General features: G+C 33.0%; 1 protein-coding gene across 5 annotated transcripts in view; it reads left to right on the forward strand.

Annotated features, from left to right (window-relative positions):
- Positions 1–321: 321 nt before the first annotated feature.
- Positions 322–26,503, forward strand: part of LOC149085815 (serine/threonine-protein kinase VRK1-like) — a 47,633-nt gene continuing 21,451 nt past the window's right edge. The window contains exons 1-9 of one of the 5 annotated variants that reach the window (XM_089232244.1): positions 493–618; positions 738–924; positions 1,063–1,192; positions 14,487–14,580; positions 19,706–19,849; positions 19,950–20,005; positions 21,075–21,144; positions 22,520–22,716; positions 24,435–24,663. In XM_089232244.1, the coding sequence (XP_089088370.1) occupies positions 14,529–14,580; positions 19,706–19,849; positions 19,950–20,005; positions 21,075–21,144; positions 22,520–22,716; positions 24,435–24,663 (748 nt within the window). In that variant the 5' untranslated portion in view covers positions 493–618; positions 738–924; positions 1,063–1,192; positions 14,487–14,528. Of the gene's footprint in view, positions 619–737; positions 925–1,062; positions 1,193–14,486; positions 14,581–19,705; positions 19,850–19,949; positions 20,006–21,074; positions 21,145–22,519; positions 22,717–24,434; positions 24,664–26,503 lie in introns of those variants that run through there. The other 4 variants (XM_089232246.1, XM_089232243.1, XM_089232247.1 and 1 more) reach the window with 4 other exon arrangements.

The raw sequence follows: 26,503 nt of genomic DNA on the forward strand, positions 1-26,503 counted from the left end.
AATATTATTAAATTATATAATATTAATAAACACATGATTTGCAAAAAATTGTGACATAAAATGGCGACATTAAACTGTTTAAATTAAACCATCACAGAAAATAATCAAATTACAAAAAATCAATTGTTCAGGACGTCTTTGACCACAATATTACTAGAGTGATTTAAAATTTTAACAGAAATATAAAATAGTTTGAAAAAAAAACCCTAATAAAATGTTGCAGGCAATATCGAAGTCATTATTCATGAAAATCATTTTTATTATATCATTTTTAATAATAATGACAACAATCAGTGACATCTGACTTGACTGAATCAATCCGTCTTGACCTTTTTTACTAAAGAAACTCTGAATTTTTTAGAGTTTTTTCTCTGAGTTTTTACTAAAGAAACTCTAAAATACCACACAAATATGAGTTCTTGGAGTTGAAAAAAATAAATATTTTAATCATCATTATTATCAAACCCACTGGAGTCGAGACTGCCTTTGTTGTTTGCAATCAATGGCGGCGCGAAGCTAGCTGCTATCTCATTGGTCAATTGTCTTTGTCTGTGGTACTTTTAATAATAATAATATCAAGAAAGAACCGTTGTTAAATAGACATAGCCATCGAGCGAGGTATGTAGATTCCTCGATTAAGTTGTTATTTATTTTTGATTAGATTGTTTATTGTTTTTATACGTGTTAATGAACTGGAAGGGATTGTTGTTACAATGTCATTTCTTTCCATTATATAGCACAATAGCAGTCATAGAAAGCGAATGTATTGGGGCAACTGTCCATGGTTGGACAGGCTTCCCAGGGTTAGCAATTGTTGTTCATTTTAAATTAGAGTGTTTATAAGTTAGAACGGATTGTTGTGCAGTGTCATTCCTTTTCCGTGAGCACAATAGCAGTCCATAGAAAGCTAATATTGCCTATAGGGTAACTATGTATAGTTAGACAGATTTCTTTAGATTAACAATTGTTATTCATTTTGATTGAGATTGTTTATTGTTATAATGCGTGTTAATATACTGAAAGGGATTGTAGTTGTTGCAGTGTCATTCCTTTTCTTTGCAGCACAATAACAGTCCATAGGAAAGCAAATGTTTTGGGTAACTAGGCATGATTGGACAGACTAAAGTCTATCGCCATTGGAATTGAACGTAGCAAGGATCCTCCTCCTAAATCATCATTTCATGCATTCCTGGTGAGTTTCATTGCCAATTTTGCTTCGTTATTACACTTAGGGGTCAACATTCCCTACTGTGCCCCCCTCCCCTTGGTTGTTGAGATCTTTAGGCTTCAACACAGTCCCTTCTTAGTGAAATCCTAGATATTCATCCTGCCCTGGTTCCGTTATCATTTTTCTTCCCACCTCTATGTGGAGGGGGGGGCCCTAATTATCACTATACCTTGAGAATATAGGTGAAGGAATTCATGATTAATTTAAATCATGAATTCCTTCACCTATATTCTAATTAATCTAAGTGTGGTGATGTGGTCTAGTGTGAAAGCCATTTAAATTTCTTTTTGTTGACAGCCAGAGTGCCATTCGCTGCATTTTATCGTACCCTCAGTTTATGTGCTTTCACTTTACATGATTTCGCTATAAAATGATTTTGAAAAGTTAGTTTATAGAAATTGTGGCTTGCAAAATTTGGTCTGTAGTTTGATGTTAATATTGAAAAATGGGCTTGCTAATTAGGGGTATGTGATATAATTAAAATGCAGAACAGCCATAGTATCTATTTTGGCGAGAAAAATACCTGAAAACGTGACAATTCACCAAGAGTGAAACATAGTGGTGCTTTCAGACGTCTTTTTCGCCAAACAAAAAAATTGCAGAAAAGGAATTTTACTGCGGCTGACAACACAAAATGAACAGCAAAAACAATAGTAAAACAACATTCTTTAACCCTAGAATACTATGCAACTGTGTCTCAGAGAGGTATAGGCAGTTAATTTTATCAGTTCTTTAGTTAGTATTCTAGGGTTAAGGTATGGAGCTAAAAATTAAAACATTCTAGATTAAATAAGGGATCAACATTAAAAATGTAATATCCTAGCTGCATATACGGGGTGGTAACTACCGATAATTATACGCATGATTCCTTGTGGAAAAGTGTTAGCAGGTTTTTTGATTTTGACCCGTAATTAATGAGTTAAATACTTTAGAAATTGATGACATCACTTCAAAAGCCTGCCAAATACACCAAACATATAATTTGTTGTTTTCTTCCACTGGACAATGATTTAACCCGAAAATCGAGAAAGCAAAACCAGTTTCTCCCCTGTGTGTGTGTTGTATTTTTCAAATTTTTATGCTTTATCAATTATTACAATTTTCTAAGATTGCGGTTTTTGGGTGTGTTGCATTTTTCAAACTTTAAAATTCAATTTTAAAGAATTAATCTGAATGAGGTCAGATATCGAAGTTCAAGGTTTATCTTACTAAAATATGCCATATAAATAATTCTACAAAATTTCAGAATTTTTGGTGTAGTAGGTTTTTTTATATATCTTAAATGGATGAGCTCAAAAGCTGTGATATGGGAAAATCATGTTCAAAGTATTTTTTCTTGTTTATGTTTACATTATAATTCATTAATTTTTATTTTTTATTTTAAAGAAACAAATTAACCCTATCGACATGAAATTTTCTGCATTTGATTTTCACAATTGAATGAAGTCATGACACCCCCTGGAATGAATAAAGTATCACTAGCAATTTTGAGATGAGATTTTTTAATCCAGTTCTGATTGAGAAGTTTTGGAAGATTTACATGTGGCGTCACAGCTTTTGATTGTAATTCTGCAACACAGCCTAAATTAGATCACTTTGCATATTTTGCTAATTTACTGTCATACTATTTTTATGTTTAAAAATAGTTATTAAAACTTTTTATCACATTTCATATTTGAGGTGACTCAACGGTGCATGTAGTCTATCCATAATGTACGTGTGGCGAACTCTTGCACCTGCTTCTTGCTTGCACCTGCTTCTCGCTGGCACCTGTCTGGTCCAGCAAGCCACAAAAGATAAAGACACTCGCACACACTCTCTTAACTGTCTCCAGACCAGTCGGTCACATTAACCAGCTTATTATTATATTTAAAGTGTTTAATATTCCTGTGAAATAAATTGTATTAAATTTCAACTTCAAAGTACGCTATTCAAATAATGCGTCATATTTTAATGGTATCATAAAAACAAAAAAGTTAAATTAATCCAACTTAGGAAACTAGTTTCCAAATTGGACCAGTTGTTAAAAATGTTTAAAATAATGTCTTTAAACTGAAAATGCATTATTTTCTCAAAGTTCATGAGTAATGAAAAATATTTAAGGGAAAAAGTATTTGTAAAGTAAAAAAAAAATATTTATTATGGAGAAATTGTGAAATCCTGTTAGTTTTTTCTAAAAGTTTCATTATCATGAAAAATACAACTAAAATTATGAAAAACTTAGAAGAAAAAATATTGAAGAAGAGAAACATTGAAAAATTAAACGCAAGAAATATTAAAAAAAAAGAAAAAATTTCAAAATAAGAATTTTGAGAGATAAACATTTTTAGTTTGATTATTTGACGAATTAAAATCAATTGCAAAAGAAATATGAGATTGTCGTCACTTTGTTTGCCCATGCTTTCGGTGGTTTGTCAATTTCATCTTTGTCATCGTCTTTCCCAGCCCTGCTGGCAGGGGCGTAGCCAGAAATTTCGTTCGGGGGGGGGACCACTTTCATTTCGTGGGGGGACCAAAGTGACAGAACAATGGATTTGGCCTTCTTCTTCCCTCTTCTCGGTCATTTTCTCACATTTCGGGGGGGGGGGGGGGGAACCAGACCTCCAAGTCCCCCCCCCCCTCGCTACGCCCTTGCCTGCTGGGAATAAAGTAGACTAATGTACAATAATCTTATGTAACATTTTTCGCTATATCGATATTCTCTTGTCCTAATTCATAGTGTTAATATACTCCATTTATAACGATAACTGTTTTAAAACAATATGTTTCGCTGGTCCCTTTGAATATCATTATATAGTTTTTTCACTGTAGTATGTTTAAATATATAGGCTATGAATCATACAAAATATAAGTTATTAGAATTTTTGTGCATGTGTGTAAAGAGGGGACAAAGAAATAAAGAGGTTTTTACATCGACTTTAATTCAAAGTATGCTGCTGATGAAGACCCAAACATTGACTGTGTTTCAACAGTTTCTGTTTCTACAATTCTAATTTTCCTTTTTTAGTTAAGGCTTAAGTTTATTTGAATTTTTTATGATTATTTAAATAACTATTAAGCATAAATAGCTTAAATAATAGAAGAACTGTTACTCCTTCACATTAATTATCAATACATAGTCTAATTATCCATGGTAAAAACTTTAAAAATGTTGTGTATTATGTACAAGGTTTTACTGTTTTTACCACAGTATTTACCAGTAAAAACTCAACCCTGTACATTTATGACTAAATGCTTTCTCATTATTTTTATGGAAGGTAAATTTCAATAATGTTTCTAACATAAAATGATTTCTGCTTAAATGTGATTTGTATACTGAACTACACAATAGTTTTTTTTTTAATTTTAAGCAAGACCTTTAGAGCTTGATATAGTCTAGAAGTTGAAATGAGAACTAAACAGTTATTTTTTAAAATTAAAAATCTTTAGTAAATTGGACATTTCAAACTCAAAATTAAAAATGAGCAGATGTTGAATATAAAAAAATCCAATTTTCATTCAATTTTTTTTTTCAAGAAATTATGATTTTTATCAACCATGATATGAATGTTCTTGAATTTTTAAAGTTTGCTTGGATAGTCTTTGAATTTTTTAACTTTTAAAGAGTATGAACAATGATTTATGGCATTTGGAAAAAAACGGGTGTGTTAAGAGTGTAGCCATCACTTGAACTTCTCCTTTTAAATAGATTATAATTGGAAATTACTTCACAAATTAGATTTACTCAGAAAAAAAAACCAATTTTTTTAATCGTCTTCTTTTTTTTGTTATTTAAGAAAAATTAACATTTGAAATTTATTTATGCAATATTGTTGTCTTTTCAAAGGACTATAAAAGAGTACATGGTGGATTTATTGCATACATGCTTTGAAACATTTGAAAAGAAATCAGATTGTAGGGGTGTTAACAATAGAAAAGGGGGAGCTTGTTTCATTCAGCTATGGTATTGGAAGAAATGTAAATTATGAAAAAAAATTGTATGAAAAGAAACTGTATTTAAAACAGTCTGTAGAGGCAAAAATTAGTTTTGATTTTTTTTTTTGGGGTGGTCACATCTATTGGAAACATACGAAGACTTAGAATACCAGACATATATAAATTTAGATGGCCATGAGTAATCTTATAAAGCATGGGCGAAATATATAATTGTAAATTATTTTCACTTTGCCATATGTTTTAGTTCAGAGACTTCTATTATTTCTGAAAAGTACATTTTCAACATGCTTAGTTTTTTTTTATATCAGTGTTGCGAAACATATAAAAATAAAAATGCCTTTCTCCTGGTATTAGGTGACCAGAAGGAAGGTTTATCATAAGTTAGGGGGGAATAGAAATATTGATAAAATCTAGATTTTTCTTTCTATATTAAGTAGCAACATCAGAAGATTTGCTTTGATAGTGCCTCTCATGCTTCAGCAAAGTAAATAAGAAATCTGTTGTCCTCTCTAAAATTGATGAAAAAGCAGAGCCAGAAATGCAAACACACATAAAAATACAATTAACAAGAAAAATTTTAAGTTTCGGTGTTTGTCCAAAATGAAAATGAGGTACCAAAATAGATGGAACATGTTGCGAGCGTCAAGTTAAGAGTTGAAACAGGTAAAATGTCATATCGGATTAGCCTATCTCTTAACAGGGTTAAATTAAATATATTTTTTTCAACATGAATTTTGAACAAACTTTCTCCGCTGGTTATGTTTTATTTATCAGCAGGTAAAGAAGTGTCCCTAAGAAATTTTGTTTTCGGTTGACATTTATTTATTTTTTTCATTTCATGAGAATGACCCTTATTCCTTTCAGGGGCCTTTTTTTTACTCCTCCCCCCCCCCCCCCCCGTCAGCAAAATTTCGTCATCAGCTCTGCCCCTCTGAATCCTAACGCATATTGGGAGGATCAGAAACATACACGCCCCCCCCCCCCACCCACGATCAAAAATTTTTTTTTTTTTTAATTTGAAATTTCGGAAGACAATACCTTTATATGTTATTATAATCAATTTCTGTTAATTTCAATGTTATTTGAAGGCTATGAACTCAAAATTTATCTTTAATAAATTCATTGCGACCCAGCCTCCAAGCCATATAATGACAAATCGCATAAAGGCCCTTGGCCTGCGGACAAAATATGACCCTGGAGTTATCTGATGTGGCCTGCCCTCCTCAAACCTAATTTTGTAAAAATGAAGTAAGTGGCACATTTACAGATCGCTTAAGTGGCCTCTGGCACATTTTCAGATTTCTTAAATGACCCGGGACACAGTTCCAGAACACCTAAGTGAGCTGTGACACAGTTCCAGAACACTTAAGTGATCCGTGACACATTTAGAGATCCCTTGAGTGACATGTGACATAGTTTTAGAGCATTTAAGTGGCCCCCACAGTGCGGTTCTACATCACTCAAGTTACCCGCACATTCTCAGATTATTTAAGTGATCCATGGTATTTAATTATGGATCACTTGAGTGGCCTGTACACATTTCCAGATCACTTGAATCAGCGAATCATTTAGAGATCACTAAAGTGGCTCTCTAGGGCAGAGGTTTTTCTCAAAAGGTTTTTCTCGTTTTTGGCACACCAAGTAAGATGCCATTAAAAATATTTCATAAATGGTGGTCGATGATGTAAGCATTATCCAACCCCCCCCTCCCCCGTCATCAAAAGTCAGCAAATCGGAAACCCCTCCCCCATTGATGATGACATAATACTTGAACAGCCCCCCAAACTCTGCAGGCACCATTGTGCGGGTGACTTTTTCTCACTGTGGAATAGAGATGTGAATGTTCTTCGGAGAATATTCTCTTGGATGTAAAAATTGGAGAATAATTGAGGATATTTTTTTTCTTTTAAATAATGAAACTTTTTTACTAATTTTGTTATATTATGAAGTGTAATTCAGTTTTCATGTCTGAAACATTTAGAAATTTTTTTTTTTGCATAATCACCTCATAATGGTTAGTTTTAGTTTGAGAATATTTTTGGTCATGGTGAGAGGTTTCATAAGTTTTGTTATAAAGATTTTGGAAACCTTTAAAGAGTAAAGAATTTCTTTTAAAATTAGATGAATTTTCAGAAAAAAGTTCAAATTAAAATTTATTTAAAGTTGATTGACAAAGAGAGCTATTCTTATGATCACCTTCATTCCAAAGGGGATAAAGTGTCATTTTCTTCAATAAAACTCACTCAAATTTTTTGTCACTCATATTTTTTTGCAAGTTGTTATCCGTGCTTTCATTTTCTTGCTTTAAGAGTTTAATATTGTGGGCTGTAAACCTTAATTTCCCTCTTTTGGCAATTTTATAATGTAACTTCTGTCAAACTCATTCCAATTCATGTTATTTTCTATCATGTGAAGCAGTAATGTTATCTGCAGAGTTTCTATAACATTCTTCTTTCCAGAAAGTCTTATTTCTCTGGGTATTTGTGTAGTTTTAAAAGAATTCCTCCTTCTGCAGTTGCCAAATGATGAATAAATTCTGATCCATACTCATGTTTGTTTAACCCTTCATCCACTGATGGTACTTTTAGTACCAGATTAGCTAATTTGTTTATAAATGCCAAGTATATATATCCAATGTTTTTCTAGTTATTATTTATCATTGCTCTTTCTTTACTCGATTCAATCTCAAGTTATTGTGAATAATTAGTTTGAATCAGGGTTGGGGTTTTGGACAGGACACGTGGGATGAACTGTCCAAAACTATCTAAAACTGTCTGGAACTGTCTTAAACTGTCCAAAACCTCCAACTTTCAAAATGTTATGTGGAAACCTTTTTGGATTTTTTTTTTTCATGATACTAACATATTGAAAAAAATACTAGCAGAAAATAAAACTAAATCAAAAATATTTAAAAAAAAGTGTAATTTGTTTTTTTTCCTAAGTAAATTGTTTCACCAAATTGATGGTTTTAAGTTGTAAGTACGATAAATTAATATCACGTATATAACTGTTTAAATAAACATCTTTTTCAATTTTTTAGTTTGTTATAAATGTTATTTCTACTTCACATCTTATTTTTCATGTATGATTATGAAGCAGGTACTGTATTTAGGACGGTGATTGTCCAAAACCCTGCCGAATCTCTCCAAACACTTTTCTTTAAAAAATACATTATATTGGAGGTACCAAATATGCTTAGTCACAGTTAAATAATCATTGCATTATTGTAAAACTCAACATAAATATTATTATTTATTAGATAGCAATATAATGATGTGAAAAAAATATCAATGGTGTTGTGTTTATTTGATGCAAATTGTTCTATTTTGACTTTTCAAACTTTTTCCTTTAAATTTTCAAGTGAATTTTCTATTTTACATTCTAAATTTTCAAAAACTAATTATAAATAAAGGAAAATATCCGAAGAAAATGAGGCCACCATGTAGCACCTACACATGACTAACAGAACACAATTTCACAAACACTGAGTACGCCTACATGATGATAAAAAAAACTTCAAGACCCAAAATTTTTGTTAAATTTAAATTGCTGCTCTTATGAGGCTAGAAGCTAATATTCCACCAAATAAATTAAAGGTCTATTCACAATTCTATCACATGGGGGACAACAGCAATAAGAAAAACACTGGAAGAAGGCTTATCAAAAGACTGTCTTTAACACATTGTTTTTTTATTTTCATGTCCCCAAGTTATGCATGAATTGAAAGAATATTTTCAAATTTTGTTATCTTAGAAATCATTTTGGCACAGATAGGGCAGCTAAATTAGTTATGTGTTATTGAATGTTAAAAGGCGCAGCTGCGCTTGATTGTTAGTGGCCTATTATTACGTAAGTTTAATTACATTCTGTAGTCATATCTATTTCTTTTTTCTAATTTTCATGTGACAAATTTTTATCCCATTCTTGTATCTTTCGTGTTTTCTTAAATCTAATATCTAACCTCAAGACAGTTCAGTTTCGATTGTTTGATAACCTGATGTCAGTCATGCAACCCTTTACATATACTGTTTTGAATTTCAACATTTTATTGTATTTAATGTGATTAATACACTGTGGTGCCGCTGTGTCGGTCGAGTGGTTATAGTGACGGACTCGCGATGCAAGGATCCGGGTTCAAACCCCGTAGTGGTGGTCGGCTGAAGTTGGTTTTCTGTGGTTCCCAACTTCAAGGCGCAAATGGGAGCCGATCTCCCCGTTAAAAAGTCTCGCCATAGAGAACAACAGTCCTACAATGATAAATCATTCAATCATAATACTTCACTCATAGTTAGAAAAACTGGTGGCAGATGGCAGCACTACACATAACAAGCATTACAGAGAAACAAAAAACTTCACGTCAGGTTTCACTACAAGTACACGCACATTCCCGCATGTACCGATTCGTGGGGGGTGCATGTGTGGTGTAGCAGTAGTAGGTAGGGTTTCCAAAAAATGGCTCGGGGATCCATGATGTTCTTAAGTCAGCCACCTCGTTGGGCGATTTGCCTGTTGTGGCGTTGTATTTGTATTTGTATAATATAATTTATATAGTATAAAGTTTAATATTTGATTATAGAAGTTACCTCAAATTGTAAAGTTTTCACTTATAGTTATAAATAGGAGGTTTTGGACAGTACTGTAAAAAGCACAGTAAATACCGTGGTTTTTACCGTACTGTCCAAAATTTTGCCAACCCTGGTTTGAATACCCGTATTGAACAGTTCTGTATCCTCTGAGAGTGGGAATATTTTTTTAAAAATTACTTTGTCTGCAGGAAAATAAGGAAATACAGCTTCCCTCTTGCGCGAATGTAAATACAATCAATTTTTCATTATTTGCTAAAATATATGTACATAATATATAGAAAAATTTACAAAATGTTAAAATTAATTTTTGTTGAAACTCACCAATACCAGTGCCATAGGCAGCTGTAATATGCAGTGTAGTGAAAAAATATTGTTAAAGTATCATTGTATGAAAAACTGAAAACAGGAAAATTATGTGAACAACTGGAAATTGAAAGCAATATATACAATGTCTAGAGGGTGAAAATCGCTTGCAGGTTTCGACATAATCCTGTATTGACTAAAAGTATAATAATTACAAAAAGATTTATTTGATTAATTATTACAAGAGTTGTTGAAAGTGGTGGCCACTGATGTCAGTGCACAGTCTACAACAATGCCGCTGCGATGGTCGAGTGGTCATAATGATGGACTCATCTGGGTTCGAATCCCACCATCACCGCAGTGGTGGTCGGCTAAAGTAGGTTTCCTGTGGTTCCCAACTTCGAGGCACAAATGCGAGCCGATCTCCCCATTAAAAAGTCGCGGCACAGAGAGCAACAGGCCTACAACGATAAAATATTCAGTCATTACACTTAACTTATAGTTAGAAAAACTGGTGGAAGATGGCAGCACTACACATAACAAGCATTACGCAGAAACAAACTTCACATCAGATTTCACTACACGTACACGCACATTCCCGCATGTACCAGTTCATTAGAGGTTCCGCAAAGGAATATGGACGAGGTGCATGTGTGGTTTAGTAGTAGTAGTCTACAATGATGTAAAAATGATTCCTGGATGATCTTCAATATCAGGTATGCTTTTCATGTCTGCCCAGCGACTACAATCCACACTTTGAGATCCTCCGTTGTGGTCACAGGTGTCTTATAAACGAGTGATTTTAGGTGACCCCATAGGAAAAAGTCACACAAATTGAGATCCGGCAAACGTGGAGGCCAAGCAACAGGTCTCACACGTCCAATCCACCTGCTTGGGTATGTAACATCAATTTGTGTTTTTTGCAATTTTTACCCTTTCAACGTGGTTTGCGACACCATGTTCCATTGCAATTTTTGTTCCTCTTGATGCCTATTAACAACCCTCTGAGTTTGTCGGCCCATTAACAGAACATCCTGTATATAGAATTTTACATCAATAAAAATAACTGGAGAATATATTCTTATTGAGAATAATAAGAATGTTGAATAATAAAAATATTCTCAAGTTATTTTTAAATAGTTGTGGCCTTCCAGAGAAATATTCTCCAGCATTATCCTCCAGGTGAACATTCTCAAGTTATTTATAAAGAATATTTATTATAATATACATTATTATACATATTCTTGAATCTTCTCTAGAAAGAATATTATGAATAACTGGAGAATAGTAAGAATATTCTAAAGTTATTTGCAATGTCCTTCCAGAGAATATTCTTCTAAAGATTATTGTTAAAAATTCTACATCTCTACTGTAGAATAATTTTTTTTCTACCCCAGGGAGAGTGAAGCTCTGTCCTTAAACATTTGGGCTTTCTCATCAGAGAGCAGCACTTGAAGTTGAACTTGCAGGGGTTTTTTAAGACTGCTTCCAGGAGAAAGTGCCCCCAAGAAAAGTGTAATTTATTAAATAAAATTCTGTGAAAAATTGTGTGTGAAGATGAATATACCCCGCATCACAGCTTGGCTGAAAAAATTCAAACAAAGTGAATTTCTTGAGGGAAAAAAATTGAAAAAATAAAAATTTACTGACATTTATGTTTTTAATGCATTTTTTTAGCATCAAAAATGCAGAAACATCTTGAAAATTAAAAAAAAAATTAATACTCGAGTCTGAAAGGGTTATACAACTATATCCTTTAGTCAACTGTACAGTCAAAGACGTAAACCAGTATAGGGATAGAATATAGTGATTGGGGTGTATGATAAAATTAGATGTAGTTTTTGCGATTTAGGTCTTTAAAACTAAATTGAGAGGGAATTATCACACACTCAACTGTTTAAAGGCCGAACTATGAACAAAATCACTTGTTTTGAAATTTTGAATTCAAAATCCTTTTACATGCCTATAGATAGATCAACTTTGAAATTTGAAGAAAAGATTTTTTTCTTTGTTTTTCACGATGTTCCATAAATGGAACATTGGCACTCCAGAGCTGAGGTTTTGATCGGATTCTAGAAAAAAAAAATTTTTATCCCATGCAATGGTTTTGTTTTTTGGATCGCTCAAAACTGACTTTCTTGAAACATTCACATGAGAGTTGCACGTTTTCTGCCCTACATCTTTTGAAGAACAACATTTCAGGACTTTCTAATACCTCATCCTCATTGTTGCAAAATATATCTAGCATTCCAGTTTTCCACATACATCAGTTGGAACTGTTGTCACTGGATCATTTTCGACAATAACATCTTCATCCGGGATGATCCCATTTTCATTAGCAAGTAATTAGCATATACCTGCAAGTTATACATAATTAGTAGGATATTTATATCTAAAAATTTCTAAATATCCTACAGCTTATTCTAATGTGAGATATCCTTCGGACATGGTTACATACAGCTGAACATAACAAGACTATCTACGATTAGTCTGCAGTTCACAAAAACATGTATTTCTGAGAAAGCAAAAATAAAAAAAGTACTCAACCAATATAAATATAAACAATTCACCCCAGAAAGCACACTCCTCTGTGTCATATTACCCAGATTTTGCCCCCCCCCATACACATGTCAAATGATGGCAACACCCTGGGGTTCCAATGGAAGCAGTGCACTGCACATTAGATATCTCTGACCTTTATGGAGAGCGGGATTCCAATGTTCCATAAATGGAACATGCATTTTTGAATGAGCATAGCTCTTTAATATTTAACATTACAAAGAAACTAATTGATTTACTTTGATATATTAAGTAGTAGAAATACACAAAATAATTTTCAGTTTACTTCAAAATTGAAATTTTGTAGAATTTTAATCAAAATGGGTAAAAAAATGCCCAAAAATTTCAAATTTCTAAATTCTGTCAAAAAAGTTTATTAACCTGAAGTTTTCGAATTTATTTCAAAAAATATCTTGAACTCTTTTCTATATACGATAAAAAACTGGAAATAATTGAATAAATTTTTATCTGACATTTTTGTAAATAAAAACTGTTCCATTTATGGAACATTCACCAGTCACAGCTGTAACCGTTTAAAATGGTTACAGCTGTGACTGGTATTGGTGTGAGCAATTTCTTGTCAGTGAATATTTTCTCTGACAGCTGGGATTTGTAATCCATATAAAAAACAAAAAAAAGCAAATAAAAGATTTATTTACCATTTTCATTGTTTATAGAGCTTAGACTTTAGTCAAGGCAGAGTTTGGCATAAACTTAGCAGCTGTGATTTGGCTATTCATATATAGATGGAATAAAAGATAGTGCTAATGCCAAATCCATATTCTCAGTCACATGCTAAACGTATTCCTTTTTTCCATATTCTATCACCAAACAGAGTAAGAAATGAAAATATAAATGATGAAATTTTGTTTATATTAAATTGCATTAAAAACAGTGGAAAATCCGTAAAATTTGCTTTAAAAACACTTTTTTTATAATATGGCAAAACTTGTCTAAGATATTTTAAAAACATCCCCTTATTGACCAAGAGATTTTAAAAATATCCCATTATCGATGATGAGTACTTTTTTGATTACAGGTAACCTGTAAGCCAGTTTTTCAGGCATTCTTTTATTACATGATCAGGTTACAGAGAGGTTATTTGTTCGAAAAATGTATTTCAATGGTGTGTGTAAACTGATTGCACACTTCACGTGATCTATCCAAGGTCATGTGTGTAATCTTTAAAAAACAATGGCAACTGTAGTTCTTTCAGGATGGCATGCAGTCAAATAAAATAATAGAAAGCCATTGAAGAAAATAAATGAAACTTCATAAAATGAGCCAGAAATATTGTCTAAGTGATGCTGTTTCAAATTACGTAAAATGGGAAGCAAAACATTTTTTTTCGTATGCTGATATTTGTATTGCGAGACAATCAAATAGAAAAACTGGTTCTGAATCAGAGAATGTGAGTTTCTGTGTGACCTTGGATAAAATTTCTGCATTCTCTTTGGTACTCAGATTACCATCATATGATCAGATTACTGAAAAATTGAGCGTGAAGGACATCTTAAACAATACCTTCAAAATTCATTTTAATATAATGATGAGGTAAGAGATTAACGAATGCAAGAATGGTCTTGGTGGAGAGTATACAGATGACTTTGAATTAATCGCATGCTTGTTAATCAATACTCATGGTAAACTAATTTCTTGTGTCAGCATTTTCTATAAGTTGTGTCAGTAGAAAAAACTCTCAATCGGAAGGTGTTGTGGAACCTACCTCATTACTTCTACTACATAATTAATTCAATCTTGATCTATCACGAAATTGTAAAAGATTAAAAAAATAGCTTATGATGTTCTAATTTATGTGTATGAATTTTCAATTGTTATTAAATGTATTGATATGAATTTTTTTATCCCTTTAGCCATGGTAATTTTTACTTGATTGATTTTTGAAGTCTTGTAACATGCCCAGACACTCGTATGCAAAAAGCGATCGCAATATTCCTGGACGAAAAGGTAATTTTTCTTTGTTTCTTTTTTTTAGCTGAAATTATTTGTCGTATTGTAAAATCAGAATTTTTATAACATTAATTATCTTAGTATGTTACTCTTAATTGCAGCATGAATCTTCGTGATGTACATTAGAGCTTGACAAATAAAATTCTAGTCACTGGTGGGATATTTTAGGATCCAAGATCATGATTCCCCCCTCCCATCTGGGAATTACACATGGGAAATTTTAGGCACAATATTTAAAGTCATGATCGTGACCTGGGCATGGGATTTGTCAAGGCCTGATGTATGTTAATGCTTATTTTAATATAAATACCACAATAGGCAGAATGCCCAACAAGGTGGCAGAAAGAAAATGCTCATAAAAAAATATGAAGAGATGTTAAGTATAATTAAAATACACAGCAACCCCCAAAATAAGAGTAATTATCATGAGAAACTACTCTATATATATAAAATTGATTTTCTGTGTGTGTCTTCTGTACAAATCTACAATTTTAGATTGATCTTTGCCAAATTTCGCATATATATCAAACAGTGCCCGGATTGAACGATAGGCTATTTTAAAAGTTTGTCAGAGCAGGGCAAATGCCTTAAACATGTGGAAAAACTGTCAGGGCAACAAGGGTTTTTGGGCCTCAACAATCACTTTTGGAATGTTTACTTTGGTTACTGTGGTTCCCTAGCAATGCGTTTCAGACATGCAAAATGAAATATTTTATATTAGTAAAACTTTTCCCTTAAACATAGGTCCTCTGCTATACTTCTAATGCGATTTCAGGGCACAAAATAACTGGGTTCGCGACTTCAAAGAACATTGGCACTTTATTTTGTTCTTGTTCTCAAAATACCCGAGAAAAACCTGTCGTGTCTCTTCGAGTCCAAACTTCAAAGCAAAAACAATATTCCCTTCCCTTTTCGAATGTCTCAATCCTCTTCTCTCAATCTTTTCCCTTTCCTGAGCCTTCTTCCACCTCTTCTCTTTTCAGTTTTATTCTATTTCTTTTCTACTGAGCCTTACAGTATTAATTTACTATCAGTAATTATTGATAAAATGAAATACACTGCCCATAAAAAATTATGACTGTCTAATTATGGAAATAGCTGCTTGATTTATCCCATTATAAGCATTGTGTTTTTTTTTTTAATGTGTCAAATTTGGTAGAATTCACCACTCCCGGGAGTAAGGTATTCCATTTATTCACAATCCTATTAGAGAAAAACTCCCTGCAACACCACTCCTAGAATTGTCCCTTACCAATTGATACTGATGTTCTCTTGTCGAAGCAGTTGATTGATGATGTATTAATAATTTGTGGTCTATTTTATCCATCCTGTTGAATATTTTAAAGTCGTTCTTCTTATATTCCAGTCCAGAATGAACTAAGCCCCTTAAAAGTGGAAAAATTTTCATTGCTTTTGTCAGCCTTGATGTTATTGAAATACTCTATAAAAAAAAGTAGTCCAAATCATAATTATTGATTCTTCACATTATAAATGAAGTGTGTTACTAATTATACTGGACAACGATGAAATTGCATCCGGCATGAAAATAAACAATTCCGAATGTTTTTATTTATTTATATCATTGTTAGCCCTGTAGGCCAAAAAAATGTGGATTCTGAATGAGACATAGATATTGTTTGATATTGTACAAAAACTAGTTATAGTGGAGGAGTCGACAATAGAGCTGGGGAGTTTCATTCACCAATGGTATGAGGAAAGAAGCTGTATTTAAAGCAGTTGGTAGAAACAAAAATAGGTTTTATTTTAAGGGAATGGTGGGGTCTTCTGAAGATGTAGGATGGTTTGGCTAGAATACCAGAAGTAACAAAATTGAGATGACCATTGAAAATCTTATATAACGAAGTTAATCAAGAAATGAAATGAGGGAGGAGAGAAGTTGGTTTTTAAGTTCAGACACATGAACGAAAGATAAGCATCAGTCGTGAGCAAATCGGTTGGATTTGTTTTGGATTGATTTGAATTTGTCTATATTACTGGAGGTGTAGGGGCCCTAGATTTCAGTGGCGTAGAAAAAGATGGGAGAGATATAAATTATCCGAGGATGATGTCACTTTTCGTGGTCCATACGAAGGTTTTTAACAGCAGGCTGATGCGAAGACATATTTTGGAAAGAAAAAATTTAACTGCCCTTGCAGGGAATCGAACCCACATCCTTCACCCGGAAAGTGAAAGGATCTAGGTTCGATTCCTCGCAGGAGCAGTTGAATTTTCTCTTTCCAAAATACAGTAAAACCTTGATAAGTCATCACCTCATGCTGTCGAAAAATTATGACGGCTTAAGCGGAGTGACGACTTACGCAAAGTGCTATCAGTTTCTATGTGCAATATTGTGAAAATAATATAAATTTAAAATAATATAACATTTATTAAAATATGAATCCAATTTACAATATTAATAAAATTTATGGATTGCAAAAGAAAAATAATTGAATTTTTTTTAGTTTTTTGAGCTCTTATTACTTAATTTACTATGGTAAAATAAACTGGTACACTTTGGTTTATACTAGTAATTTTTAATTCAGACTATCTAAATTCAGAGCAACTGTTAGAATAGTTGGCTTTTCTTCACAACAGAATTATTGCGCATTAGTTTTACAAATACATGAAATTTAATTTTAGTGTTTTAATTCTTCATCAGTAGTTCATGATACCACTACAAGATAATCTCGAACACAGGATCCACTTTTGTCTTTGGGGGGCTCTGGGTAGGGAAAAATAAGCATTAGAAGACCAACTTTGGAAAGAATGTCTGGTTTTTAAGCAAAAATATTTTGTTTAAATTTGAAACCCTAAATTAGTGGGGCCCAGGCAGAAATCAGATCTAGCTCGAACAGTCCCTTATGTTTCAAAAACCTTGGTCCACAAATGAACTTCCCCAGTGTAACTTTTGTTACTTAAACTGTTCCGTTTTGGTATATAGGCTTTTATGGTGACTCTTAAGCATATGGCAATGCTGTTAACAAACTTTTTTTTAATGGAAGCCATAAAAACAATCTGTTCCTCTCTCTGAAACTTTCCATAGTGACGAGTTAACCAAAATTAGCGACGAGTAAACGAGGGTTTAATAACATTGTTGTCTATGAAAGCTGGAAGGGCCTATAAAAAAATGACTACTTAAGTGGAGTGACAACTTATTGGGGTGACGATTTAACTAGGTTTTACTGTATATCTTTGCATCAGTCAGCTGTTAAAAACCTTCATATAGATATGAATTAATTCATAAATTAACTTAATTAAAGATTAAGTTTTTAACTTGTTGAACACTGTCACCTTGAAAATGTTTTATTGGTTCTTGTTTTGGAGATATTATCATGTTAAATTGTTCATGTAACTTTATACTGTCATCGAACTTGGTTAAGTCACTGGAAAAAGAATTCAAATTATCCAATTTATCTATCCTGTATCTGTGAAATGACTAGGCCTACAAATTTCAACTTAATCATCAACATTCACATTGAATAATAATTACTACCCATTGAAATTCTATCATCTGTTATGAAACTGTTTGTCAAAGTTTGGTTACCATTCTTATGCTATCATTATGAAATATACTTTTATTAATGCATTACAATCTGAACGTTCCGACGCTGTCCCTACTCTTAATGAGGACAAAAGAATTCAGATTTTGAATGGCATATTTTGATCCTATAGGTTGAAAAGCATAATTGGTACTAAGTGGTATACACACACCCGATGCATTCCAGCTGAACAATGTTGAAATAGGCATTGAATTATCTAACAAAGAGTAGAGAAAAACAGAATTTTCAAATTTTTATTGGTCTTCTTCTTCTATAATTTGTTGTTTAACAACGTGATCGAGAAAAGCAAAATGGGGTTTCTTGTAGAATTTTTCCAAACTAAATTTGCTCATAGAAAAAATCTTGATATTTTTTCCCCAACTTCAAATTACCCAAAATACCGGTATCCCTCATTTACACAGTTCTGCTATAACACAATTTTGAAAAGTTGATTTGAGAAATTACAACTCACAAAATTTGGTCTCTAGTTTTATTTCAGTCTTGAAAATAGGCTTGCGAATTAGATGTATGGGCATAATTGAAAGGGCAAAATCCGTTTGATTTGTTGATGTAGACAAGACAAATATAGAAGGAACGTTCAAATTTATCTCGCCAGGTCTCATTAATGAGTATTTTTTTGGTAATGCATCTGGCAATTCCATCAGAATTTCAATCGAAGAAAATGATCCTGATTAATCTTGAATAATTGTCATATTTGCGATGGATATTCAGAATCCTTTAGCTTTAAGTTATTACTAGAAGACAATGAATGTTGTTCTTCAGCTAAATCTAGACTGCTTTCATTAAAAAAGATATTGGTTTATCATATCAGGCTCTTCAGGAAAGGAAACATATGCACTCACAAAAGTAGAAAACATCAATTAAACCCACACAAATTGACAAGATTTATTAATAAGTTTAAATACCTAATTCATTTTAAAAAAATATTTTGCTGTTAAAAGTTTGGTTTATTTTTTTCTTATCCTCCTGAAGGAAACTCCTATCCCTATCTTTGCCCCATGTTAAATTCAACTCAGTTTGTGCGATTTTGTCTTACGTGATCATTTGGTTTAACCAATTAATTGCCTAAAATGAGGAGACACCTGTATTTTGAAAAAAAGTTCATCTTAATCAAGAAATTTTAAGATTAAATTAAAAAACTCTTTTAAGGGGAGTTCAAATTAACCAAGCTGTACTGTATATTCATTTGATGGTTTTATTACATTGTATATAATTTATTAAAATTACTCAAGTGTAAGCATAATTTCCATCATTTATGGCTTTATATTACATTTAACATCAAAATTCTGTAAGATCTTGGATTATCTGAAGTGAGTTCAATTCTTAGCTCAAACAATTGGGGTCTTGCTGTAGTTTGAAGTGAATTTTTTTAATGAAATGAGCTTTTGTTGGTTGTTTAAATGATTTTAAATTATTTTTAAAAATAATTATGCAAATGAATCTTACAAACCTAGCTCAGATTTGGTAAAGTTAACGTGTTATCTCAAGTACAGTTGATTGTGTTAAATAAGTTATGAAACAGTGGTTATGTCTTAAAAAGGTGTTATTGGTTTTTTGTTTAGGTGTCAGGAAACCAAGAATAGCTGCGAATGGCCACAGATTACCAGATCCTATACCACGAGGTGAAATTCTCACTGATGTTCTGAAAAGAAAATGGAAGCTTGGGAAGTCTATTGGTCTTGGAGGTTTCGGCGAGATTTACTTAGGTGAGAGAATTTTTTCTCTGTATTCATTTATTCATTTGCAGTATTTTACTTTTTCGTGATATGACTTCTTTTTATGTGTAATTGTTTTTTTTTATTCCAGCCTCGGATGACATCAGAAAGCAGCCTGGACCTAATGCTAAATATGTAATCAAAGTGGTACGTTTCTATTTATTTTCTCTTACACTTCTGGTGGAATGTATGTATTTAAACTGTTTCAATTGCAATAATCTGAAGGCATTAATGAAAAAAAAAAATTCCCGAAAGAAAAACAATGAGCTTTTTCTTTGATTAATTTTTGTAAAGCTATGAAGGTTGCTTTTTCAAATTGATTTTGCTTTTAAATGTCTTCTTTTAAATTCGTGATTTTCAAGCTACCAACACAGTTTGATACAGTTATGATTTCTGTACAGATTCTTGTTGAAAATGTCGGGTCTGTGAACCAGCTACTTAACAAATGCTCAACTTTGCATTATTGAGCTTCTATTTTGTTTTCCAAATGTTGGATAAACATGTTATCAGAGGAAGCTATAATAACCAGAGAAATATTTAACAGATCCAAATATCTACCGAAATTTGTATTTGTTTTCCGGACTTTTCACAAAATTCCAGATCTGAAAAACAGACCCTTTACAAACATCTGGATCTGAAAAACTGACCCCCCCCCTCACAAAATACAAATTAAATACACAAAATACAAATTAACCCTTTAAGTGGCAATGACGAGATATATTGCCTCCATAAGAGCTTCTTATTTTAGTATTGACAAACAAAGATATTTTGTAAGAATGATTTCTCGATGGAAAACTTTTTCCTATACCCCTTAGTTTGCACCTGATGGAAATCGAAAGAAAGCCTACTTAATTTGAAGAGAGGTGGCAATTTGAAAGGGGGTTTAGTGATTTTGATTTTCGCTTATAGGGTTAATGAAACCATAAATTTGGAATTTCATTTCTTTTGTGATAAATTAATTAAATCATTTCACTTTCCACAAAATAACTCATTTTTCACAAAACTAATGACCCTTTTCACAAAAATAACCAATTTTCAGAAAAAAAAAGAAAGAGTCCTTCAAAAAATTTTGGATAGACCCCTGCTCTTAGCTTCAGAGAATCTTAATCATTGAACAACAGTCTTGAAAAATATCACCAGTATGCCAGGTGTGATCTTGATGCACCCTCCAGTATAAAGCTCAAACTTAAGTTTAAATTTTGATCTGTTCATCTAGGAACCTCATTCGAATGGGCCACTATTTGCTGAAATGCATTTCTACCATAGAGTTGCAAAAGCTGATAAAAGTAAGTGAGATATTTTTATTATAATTATTATAAATATTTAATTTTTTTTTAATTAATTTTGAAGGAAGTATGTAACAATGTAGCATGGAATTCCTTCTCTTAGAGGTTTTCACCCCCCTTGATTACCTGTTTGATTTTTTTTCCTTGACTATTTATTCACAGCCTTTTCTATAATCATTTTTAGTACTTAAGATTCTTTTTTTCTTTCATGGACTCGCACGTAGAATCAAAAAGGCTTCCTGTGTGCTCCCAGGCCTCACTGGACATAGAGCTGTCAAAGGAATCCTCTCTCACTCTCTTCTTCTTGCGATCGTCCAGCTGATAAATGTGTTTGCAATGCTGTTGACGTGGAAATGTTATTTTATCAACTTGAATTTTTTCCCCTTTTCTGGTGATTCTTAAGTCTTAGGATGCGTGCAGAAAATGAGGGTATATTGGAAGCCATCAGCACTTTATTTTGAGAAATCTCTCTTATGAGGGCTGTGTTATTTAGATTATGTATTGTCTGTAGCAGCAGTTGAATTGACGAATGCTTCATCTTTTACTGATGTTTTTCTTTAGCAGGAGTAAGTTCAGTGAGGCCTTCACACATCAAAAATGATTTCAAGGTTTATAATGTTATAATGGCCATAAAAAATTTTCTTTTAATATTTACAGAACTGAATTTGTATTTTTTGAACTGATTTATTAATTTTTCATGTATAATGTATTAATCATACTATCTGTGATTATAGATAGAAAAACATGTTTTATAGCCTTCTTTCCAAGCATAATGCACCATAATATTATATAAGTGCATTGTTTTCATCTCGTTCATGACTTTATCATACATATTCATTTTAGTGCTTTTGATGCTGAAATTCACATAAAAAAAGTGTTTCAGCATATTTAGTATTCATTTTAGCTGTGGTTGCACCTTCAGGGAGAAGCAGTGGAGCAATGAATTTTTTAACAGTGTTTGTGTCTATGTTTGGCGCCATTAGGTACTGTAAGATTTTTGTAGGAATGTCTTTTTTGAATTATGATGTTTAGAAATGTTTAATGCTCAATATCCAATGACACCTGCATCATCTTCGGTTGATAACGCAATGAAACAGGGATTGTTTATGGATGCTGAGAAAATTGTCTAGATCATCATACGTTCCACAAGTATATGCTGGGTTGCTGCAATTAAAAACATAAGGTTGTATATCATTTGAAGCAAGTCACATAACAAAGTATTGTGAAGCTCTCTTTAATAACATAGTTATGATAGTTTCAAATGGGTTTCTTGTTAAAACTTATCTTTTTTTCCACCTATATAAATCTTCAAGTAAAAAACTCTTGATTGCAATAATGAGTACATTTGAATTACAATTGTTTTTATTATTTGTAGTAAAAGCCTGGATGTGTATGAAAAAACTGAAGTTTCTGGGTATGCCAAAATTCATCGGATCAGGTTCACATGAATTCAGAGGATCAAAATACCGCTTCATGATCATGGAAAGGTTTGGGGAAGATCTACAGAAGTTTTTAGAACGAAACAATAGGGTATTTCCAGTAAAAACTGTCTACACCCTGGGAATAAAAATTGTGAGTACCGCAATTTCTGTCAAGTAATGCTCAACAGTGATCTTATGTATTAGATGATTTTCAAACTTATATTTATATAAGTTCAAGTTTTCTCTGTACTTCTAGTAATTAACTGCAATATGAAGACCGTTGTCAATGCACATGCTACTCTGAAAATATTAACACTTGGACTGCATCTCCTGTATTTACAGGACACGATCCATTTCTCTCTCCCCGATGTAATTCAGCTGTCCTCTTATTTTTTTAAAAATGGTCATTCTGTCAATTTTTTTTAAACTTCAAAATCATAAATTTGATTATTGCAATTCCAAATCAGGGCTCAAGATGCTTAGGCCTCCAATAAATTTTGTGAGGGGAGGTCTTCTCTGAGGCCCCTTTCAATGTTCGTGGAAGTTCAATGCAATGCATGTCTCCAGGGGTGGGAACTCTGCACCAATTGTGCCAAAATTAATATCTTGTGCCATCCTGTTCCAATAGTGTATTTTCGTATTTTTCTGCACCAAATAGCAAATTTTGCTTCAGTATGCCCGGAATTTCGGAAAGGACGCCAAAAAATGTTTGTTCCTGCTTGCCGCGAAACGATTCTTTCTGAGAAGAGTGTGTTTTATTCCACTGTATGCCTTATTTACACTATCGACCCCTTATCGGCTTTCCATCGCACGAGCGTTAAATCACCAATACCGCCAAATAACGAGTGTCGGATCGCCAATCTCGTCAAATAATGAGTGCTTAATCGCCAAACATTGTGTTGATTCTTACGAAATTCTGTCCCATTTCGCAACAATTTCTTTCTGAGTATGAAAAAATTGAAAACTTATAGAAAATTTTTAGCCCATTTGAAGTGCTGCGGTTCCAGACAGCCAATAGTGCCCTCAGTAAGCAAAAATCATCTTAAATAGACTGGTGCGAAAAATTTTATGACAGCCACTCTTTCAAACAAGGTGTCAAAAGCCTGAAACACCAAAAACAAAAAACAAGCTGATGAAAAGATGTTTGATAACAAAAGACACTGCAGTTGTTTTATTTTGAAAAGGGGTGAGGGTTAACGAAAATATTTGTATTATGGTAATTTCCCTGCTTCCAATTTATAAATATCTGCTCTGAATCCTATATTTTGCTGCTCCAAAACTGCTCCAGATCCTGAATTTGCTACTCCAAAACTGCTCAGAATCCTGAATTTTGCTGCTCCAAAATGGACTTTGTCACTTCCCACCCCTGATGTCTCATACCTACGTCCAGCAACACCAGACCACCTTCCCTTAATAGCTACTTCATGGCAGAGTGACTTCAAGATGAAAAACTTAACACAAACACATTGGATCACATTGAAATTATCATTAGGAAGGCCATCTACCATACTAAATATACGTTTCTTATGAATAATATTCATAAGAATAAAGATCGTTAAAAAAGTGGATAGAATATCCTGTTTGCTTGTTAGGTAAGAGCAGTGGTTCTTATCCAGGAGTCCGTGGGGAGGCTTCAGAGAGTCTGTGAGCTTGGATGAGAAAACAATTAACTTATTGTTTTTACATTATTATATGCTCAATATATTTCTGGAAAGGGATTCCTGGCCTTCGTTTTACTGGTACAAAGGGTCTGTGACAAACAGAAGGTTAAAACCCCTGATGTAAGAGTTTTTAGGTAGATGATGCATTGGTTTTTTGTTTTATATTAAGATTGTTTAGAACTTCTATTTTATTCCCACAAATCTTTAGCTGGACATTCTAGAATACATTCATAGTCATGGTTACATTCACGCCGATGTGAAGGCATCAAATCTGACATCTGGTTTTGGGAAAGGTAAAGAGAATCATATTCATCTCATAGACTATGGACTTGCCTGCAGGTACATCTCTCAAGGCATTCATAAAGAATACAAGGAAGATCTCCGCAAAGCTCATGACGGCACTATAGAATACACGAGTCGAGATGCTCATATAGGTGGTAAGTTGGAAATATTTTTGAAGATTTCATATGTATATTTTTTCAGCAATTTTGTTCATTTAGAAAAATAAATACAGTGAACTTCACTCACACGCACCATTCCACTAGGCTACATGATTTTTGTCCTTTGTTAGCGGACCACATTTCCCAATAGTTTTTGACTGAAAAAATTGGCTTGTACTGATTATAACTAAATAGAGCAATTTTATGCTTTGAACTTTTGTAATTGAGCTTCCAATTTTTTTTGTTATTTTAGGGGTCAAATACCTGAAAAACAGGACTATGTGAGTTTTGTAAGGAAAATATCATGCGCGTATTACGCAATAAATGAGTTTTTCCTAGAATTGCCAATTATTGATCTTGCAAATCATTGATACCCAAAAGCTATGTTCACCAATATGCATTTAGATGCGTGATTCACACATCAAAATTCAATTTACTTTTCCAGATTTCATTACGAGTGAAATACTCCTTTAAATTTTGTGATTTTTTAAATAGTAAAAAAAATACACTTCTTTTCACAAAATTAGCCCTTAAAATTTTTGAGAATAGTGAAATCAGTCTTGAAAATTATTTTTTCGATAACACAGTCCAAGAGTGTTCATATTTCATTAAACTATGGTAAGACATACAGCCAACAAAAGAATTGCACGGAAGCCCGACAGGTGGACATTTTGTCATGCTTAAGTTTCTCTAGAAAGTCTGTGAACAAGTCTGTTAGGACAAATCCAGGACAGATGTGGAAGAGGGGTGCAAGAATTGCAATGCCTGCATCGCTCGAGAAGATCCTCCGAAACACACCTGGGCATGTCTTCAACACCACAACATTGAAGCGACGCTTGAGAAAATTTTTCCAGGGACGTCTTGGGACCATTACTGAAAACCGCTTGCTCATCATCGCAGGTGCTTATGGAACAAGATTGTTGATGTCTTGGAAAGGACCCTATAAAGTCATGAAGAAATTGAATGTGATTATTCGGATTCAAAAAACTCAATCAAAATAAGGTGGTCCATCTCAACAGACTGGCTCCCTACCACAGTGCATGAATAAGTGCGACCCACCGACACTGAATTGACTACTGAATTGTCTGGACAAACAATTTTAAAGGAGGGGCAGTGTTACAAAAAATATCGGTAGTGTAATTTGTTGATGACTTCTCAAGTTAACAAAACCATGAGGAAAAGAAGAAAGAGATCATTCTATTGGTTTAGAACATAGTCTCCCAAACTTTCCATCACCCCCCTCCATCAGAAATTTTTTCCTCTCATTGTTCCCCAACTCAAGTAAACCCATAGGATCTTATGTTAAATCAGTAGGTTCTATCGCCCCCTTGGACCATTCCATTGCCCACCAGGGAGGCGATATTGCCCACTTTGGGAAACAATGGTCTAGAACATTCCGGCAAAAGTCTGCCCGCATCTTGAAGTACCACTCTTTGAGAACTACGAGTGATGCTGGAATCTTCTATTTCTCGAACATTCAACGTGTCTTTAAAACAGTGGAATAGAGCGAGTAGTGAGAGTTGTTGGACTCCTGAATGCGAGATTCATATTTGTAGTTCACTTTTGTAAATAGCTGTTTTCTGTAAAAATAAATCTAATGTCCTGCAAATTGGTTCTTCTGCTTATTTCAAGGACTTGTGAGAAACTATCCAGAGCAATAAGTTATCCATAGCATGCGTTAACAACTGAATAAAGTGAATAAAAAGACTGATATACGTATAAAAATGTACATCATCAAAATGGAGCAATGTACAATGATGTGATTTAAATGCTATGTTTATATTTTTTCATGGTAAATCTTATCCATAGTTGCCCTCTAATTTTTTATATTATAGTT

Source organism: Pholcus phalangioides, unplaced genomic scaffold (genome assembly GCF_987345545.1).
Source record: "Pholcus phalangioides strain wild (caught in Gottingen) unplaced genomic scaffold, Ppha-v1.0 ptg000005l_1, whole genome shotgun sequence".
Classification (NCBI taxonomy): Eukaryota; Metazoa; Arthropoda; class Arachnida; order Araneae; family Pholcidae; genus Pholcus; species Pholcus phalangioides.